The sequence below is a fragment of the Rhodamnia argentea genome, chromosome 1 (assembly GCF_020921035.1).
Source record: "Rhodamnia argentea isolate NSW1041297 chromosome 1, ASM2092103v1, whole genome shotgun sequence".
In the NCBI taxonomy this organism is placed as follows: Eukaryota; Viridiplantae; Streptophyta; class Magnoliopsida; order Myrtales; family Myrtaceae; genus Rhodamnia; species Rhodamnia argentea.
Window position 1 is genome coordinate 13,585,535 of NC_063150.1, and position 6,000 is coordinate 13,591,534.

The following is a 6,000-nucleotide window of genomic DNA, read 5'->3' on the forward strand; positions in this document are numbered from 1 at the left end:
AATTTTTGAACGCGTGAAAAATCTACATAGACCAAATCAAAGAAATATTCCAATTTCACTGTAAATAACGAAAAATATAGATATTGTTGGCTGTTTGAATACGATCCGATCTCTTAAGTAATCAAATTCAGATAAACTAACCATCCCTCAAACCTCTGGGAAGATCATAATATTCCCCTCATTATCCAGGTGAACCTATCACATAAACAAAGCACTCGACTCTATTAATAGGAATACCTTGACTCTTTGACTAAAAGTTAACGAAGATTCACAGGCTGAGAAGAATGGGTTCGCGTTCGTCTTTCGCGCCCGGCTCATCCGCCTTGGCTTGTTGCCTGGCTGCTCTGGCGATTTTCGCCGTGCTCTGCGATGGAGGAACAACGAGTCCTTTTGTTAGGACAATTTGGCCATCAGTAGACATGCCTTTTGACAGTGACGTGTTTGCGACGCCTCCCGGATATAATGCGCCGCAACAGGTGGATTTCGATTTTTCTCTTTTTCCTCTTTGACGAGGCTCACACGTTCTGCTGAATCGGGGATTGTTGTGAATGTTTCAGGTTCACATTACACAAGGAGACCATGTCGGCAAGGCAGTGATTGTGTCGTGGGTGACACCCGATGAACCCGGCTCCAATAGGGTGCGTTACTGGAGCGAAAAGAGCCAGAAGAAGAGGTATTCGGAAGACACTGTCGTCACCTCTTACAAGTACTACAACTATACTTCTGGATACATCCACCATTGCACTATCAAAGATTTAGAGGTGAGTTTTTTGGATTGCTCAATTAATCTTGTCTGTCATTCCGCTACTTTTCGTTTGAAGGAAGCAGCAGCGATACCAGCTTTGGCAACTTCTTTTTAATCCATCTACATGATTACATGATTGCAGCCTGATACGAAGTATCACTATGTAGTCGGATCTGGACACGTAGAGCGACAGTTCTGGTTTGTGACCCCTCCTGAAGTTGGCCCTGACGTCCCGTACACTTTCGGTCTTATTGGTAAGTTCCTCTGTAGGGCTAAAGAGTTGTTCTGGTGTCCAATGTCAATGTTTGGTTTCAGAGCTAGACATGATGATTCGTGAAAAAGAAAACTCTGTCAGACGAGATTACATAACTTGATCTCTGTGCATATCGCAATGCTAAATTCCCAGTTTAAGGTTAAGTAGCGCTCTACACACAATTCCTGAGGATTCTCTTTGGAAATTCAAGATCTAACTCTTTTTATCTGGTTTATTTTTTGTCTGTTCATTTTCTTGCAGGGGATCTAGGTCAGACACATGATTCGAATGTGACGCTGACTCATTATGAGCAAAATCCATACAAACCAAAGGCATTGTTGTTCCTCGGGGACCTCTCTTACGCAGATGATCATCCACTGCACAACAACATGAGGTGGGATAGTTGGGGGAGGTTTGTTGAGAGAAGCGTGGCTTATCAGCATTGGATTTGGGTTGCAGGAAATCATGAGATTGATTACTGTCCTGAAATTGTAAGCTTTAGTCTCTGAAAGCAGATATCTTTGTTTGATTCTCCCAGCCTGTTTGATTCTGAATGATCACTTGTCATTTGTGTTTCAGGGGGAATATACACCATTCAAACCATATTTGCATCGGTACGAAGTACCATACAAGGAGTCAAATAGTTCCAGCCCTTTGTGGTACTCAGTAAAGAGAGCTTCTGCCTATATCATAGTATTGTCTTCTTATTCGGCATATGGTAAGGATATTTACCGGTCATATTAGTTCCTTTACATGTATCATAAATCTTTACTGAATGTGACGTCGAATCTAATCATTTTCGAATGTCATCAAAACTATTTTAGTTAAAACTCTTTAGCTCACGCTGACTATTACCTAGTAAGAGGCAAAGAGAAAAGCTTTGAAATTCAACTATTTACATAAGGAAAGAAAAATAAACGATTCCTATTCTAGACACGGGGCCTTTTTTTTCGTTGACGGGGAATATTTCATTTCAAACTTGGCATGTTGTGAAAGGTGTTAGCAATTGTATGTTGCATTGTATACCTTTAATGCTTCATTCTGCCCTTCAGCTATATACACTCCTCAGTACCAATGGCTTAAAGAAGAGCTGCCAAAGGTGAACAGAAGCGAGACGCCATGGCTGATCGTTCTCATGCACTCTCCATTGTACAATAGCTACAATTACCACTACATGGAAGGAGAATCCATGAGGGTAGTTTTTGAGCCGTGGTTTGTTGAGCACAAGGTTGACGTCGTGATTGCTGGTCATGTACATGCTTATGAAAGAACAGTAAGTTTCACTTTATCTTTGTGTAAAGTAATGATTTTCACTTTTATGTTTGAAATATGATATTGTCTATTTGCAGAAACGCATATCAAACATAGCCTACAACATTACAAATGGTTTGGCTACTCCAGACTCTAATCCAAATGCGCCGGTCTATATAACCATTGGTGATGGAGGCAACATAGAAGGACTAGCAAACAAGTAATAGAATAAAACACTTTTTTTTTCTTCCAATCCAAAGTTTATTTGCCTGCATTTTGTGCTCTAGAAAATTGAATACAATATTTTGTGTGGCACAGCATGACAGAGCCACAGCCAGATTACTCTGCTTACCGTGAAGCAAGCTTTGGGCACGCCATTTTCGACATCAAGAACCGTACGCATGCATATTACGCATGGAATCGCAACGATGATGGAATTGCTGTAGAGGCCGATTCTGCATGGTTCCACAACCGATATTGGTATTCGGTCGAAGATTCCAGCTGATTTACTATTCTCCTGCTCGCTCCCATGCGAATCAATCTATCTCTTTCAATTACTGCTTCTTCTTTTTTCTCTAGTCATTTAGGTTTCTTTCAGATGTATGTTCCTTCGAGGAGGAACACGAGAATTAGGTATCTTGTTTGCCTTGTTCGCCGCACTAGCGAATTTCAATTTCATGATCGGACTCATATATTCCATTGACATGTTAGTTTGATACATCAACTTCATTAACGCAACAGTGACAGAATATTATTAGAAATTTGAAAATAAATATCAAACAAAAACAAACTTCCATACTTACAACATGCAAATATTCGTCTCTTTTAACAAGTCATAACAGAGTCATATTGTGCGTTGTTGAATTGGTTAAAGATAGAATGCTATCTATTTGTTGTGGCAGAGACATATTTTCGTTTTCAAATATCAAACACGAAAGGTCTGATTTTGCAATCTATGACGCAAATATTTATCTGTCTTCAGTCGAGAACGAGACACATGCACCAAAGGTCCGAAGGTAAACAAACTAAAAGTTCCGACATTGCACATTTAATCAATGTTCATGAACCATTTGTATTATTTTCTTTTGTTTTTAGAGTCACGACACCTAAGTGTCAAGTAAACACTTTATGAAAGTTATGCCGCATGTGTGGGTTTTTTTCCCTATTTTAAGGCATCTCAATATATATATCGAGATTATTAATGGCAACTTGGTTTATATCTCCTTTGGATAGAGCTTAAAAACAAATATGATGCTAGCTAACGGACAAAATCCGGCCGCTACAGATTATTAATGGCAACTTTTTGGTAGCAAGGTACTTTATTAGGCTCCGTTTATTTCACGAAAATAAATAATTTGGAAATTATTTCTTAAAAAAGGATCACTTGTATTGCTTATAAAAATGGACGAACGCAAAAAAAATTTCTTCATACACACATGAAAATGTTTAGACATAAACTGTCGTTGGTAACGATAATATTTTCTATTGACTAATTATTTCAAGTGATATGAGCGATTATTTTTAAGGAAAATATTTTCTAAATCATTTATTTTCTGCGAAATAACCGGAATATGAGCTAAGTAGCAACCAAATTTATTACTTTTGCCACAACCCTTGAAGTTGCTGCCAATTATCTTGAATTTTCAAAGAAAAAAATCAGACTTCAATTGAAAATCCAATTATTTTTTTTTTTAGTTGGGCAATATTTTTCTATAAGCATATGATTTATAACGATATTAAAAAGGGAAACCATCAATAGTATTCCTCAAATTTTTGGTTTTCGTACTAAAGGAACAATAACAAAACATGAAGAAATTTCAGTTTGTTATTTCATGCTACCCAATGGCTATGCTTGTCAAATTAAACTTACAGAGCACTTCAACAAACTTGTCATTCTAATCCCAACTTAAATTCCCTGTAAAATCCTAAAAGATGATTTCAACCTCAAATTCTTCCCGGTAAAATCCACAAAAGGTACAAGGTGAATTTCGACGATAAACTAGTAAATGCGGCATACGATTGAAATTCATAAAAAAAAATTTAATCTCTAAATTGTCGGATCATACTTCATTTAACTTCTAACTCTTTGGATCACAATTCCTCAAATCTCCAGCACTTTTCAAACTTAAATTATTATCAAAGTGGATTTGCAAATTCGATTGACTTTGGTTGAAATTTGGGTCTCTTAAGTTCCTTTCCACGCCATAAAATGGATCGACACCGAATAAAAGCATAATCTTTTGTCGTCATGACAATTTTAACACGATCTTTCAAACTTATCAGATAAACTTAATTACACATCACAGTTGCGCAATAAATCTACATTGTTAATTACTAGATACTCTGTTGCTATTTACAACTTCAATGTTTTACAGAATTGCCATTATGGCTGTATTTTGCTGAAAAAGAACTTTAATTTTACTTCAATCTCGTTCAATCATCTATTTTGTGTATACTTTTAATTGAAAGGGTCTGTCGTCTTTAGTGATCGAATGCAGTTTATATGTATATTTTAGGGATAATAACATAAATGATTTTAGAACTTTGGCACAATGTATAATGTGGTCATTGAATTGTAAATATATTTCAATGTGGTAGATGAGTTTAGCCCAATGCGCATTGTTGTTCATAAAATTTTGATTTGTTCAATATGAAATTGAACTTTTGATTAAGGGTGTGTAAAGGAATTGGGAACCGCCTGGACCGCCTAGAACTAGACCGGATCAGCTCAGAATCGGTGGTTTATGTGGTACCGGTTCCAAGTGTAGAACCGTCCACCTGCGCACTCAAATCGGACCAGTAATATTTAATAAGACAGAACCACCTACCCCGAACTTGACATTGCAGACGCATCAGCGTTGTTCGACGTAGCAGAGCGGACATGTTTTCCAGTGCGATTCTCATGTTTTTCGAGTACTAGGCACTGTTGTCTTGTTGCGCTCTTGCAGTAATGTTTTAGGTGCATGCTTCTAGGATTACCTTCCAGGATGGGCTACAAAAGCGTTGCATAAAGAGCCTAGAGCTAGAATGTCCTCACACATTTGCTACATATGCCTCCTAAATATGGAATTGATTTATATTGTCGAATTTAATCGGGTGCATGGAGCAGATACTTTTCGTTTGGGTGCACCGACGAGATGACACACAGAGACAATTTTCTTCCTCAAATACCTCAGGATCAGCAAGTGAAGAGGGTCAAGTTTAGGACTGATGCATGGGTTGCACCTGATGAAGCATTTGTTCATTATTCTACACCGAGTTACTGCCTTCGACAGAGAACGGTCCGATGTCAAAGCCTAAACCTTTGAAGGCAAAATAATATCACCGGCCCTACATTGGCTTCCTCGTGTAGTACGAGCATCGAGCCGGTGTCCTCATAATAGTGTATAGCTAGCATACTTTCTTGATGCGCATCAAATAAGGATTGGAGTAGGTCAATCGTTTCAATAATCAGAGGACAGGAGACCAAACTCTACCATGCTTTTTAGCCAACTGCGTTGAAGAGCCAATGCCTATTAGTATATTGACTTCTGCTGACACTGTGACCTCTTTGTGTAGACAAATTTCTTGTTCATGCTCTCTACAAAACCAGTTCGGAATTTCCTCTCAGCTCGCGTGCCTAAGCATACCCGGTTAAATGGCCAGTCCGGGCCATGAAACTCGACCGTCGTAGCAGGCGAAACCTGCTCGGCGCTGCCCCAGTGGTCACCAGACTCACCACTCACTTCCATTGTTGAGGATAGATTGAATT

At 38.5% G+C, this 6,000-nt stretch overlaps 1 protein-coding gene across 1 annotated transcript; it reads left to right on the plus strand.

Annotated features, from left to right (window-relative positions):
* The first annotated feature begins 269 nt into the window (after positions 1–269).
* Positions 270–2,795, plus strand: LOC115751354 (purple acid phosphatase-like). Its single transcript, XM_030689244.2, has 8 exons — positions 270–476; positions 558–761; positions 888–999; positions 1,260–1,489; positions 1,578–1,716; positions 2,051–2,271; positions 2,348–2,469; positions 2,568–2,795. Exons 1-8 carry the CDS (start codon positions 285–287, stop codon positions 2,752–2,754), a joined length of 1,407 nt encoding a protein of 468 aa, XP_030545104.1. The 5' UTR covers positions 270–284; the 3' UTR covers positions 2,755–2,795.
* The last annotated feature ends 3,205 nt before the right edge of the window (positions 2,796–6,000 follow it).

Excerpts from the sequence above, each read along its gene's own strand:
- LOC115751354 (XM_030689244.2), top strand. The coding sequence starts at position 285 with ATGGGTTCGCGTTCGTCTTTCGCGCCCGGCTCATCCGCCTTGGCTTGT. Across the intron at positions 1,000-1,259 it reads GTACACTTTCGGTCTTATTG|GGGATCTAGGTCAGACACAT; the intron begins GTAAGTTCCTCT and ends ATTTTCTTGCAG. Across the intron at positions 1,490-1,577 it reads TTGATTACTGTCCTGAAATT|GGGGAATATACACCATTCAA; the intron begins GTAAGCTTTAGT and ends TTTGTGTTTCAG.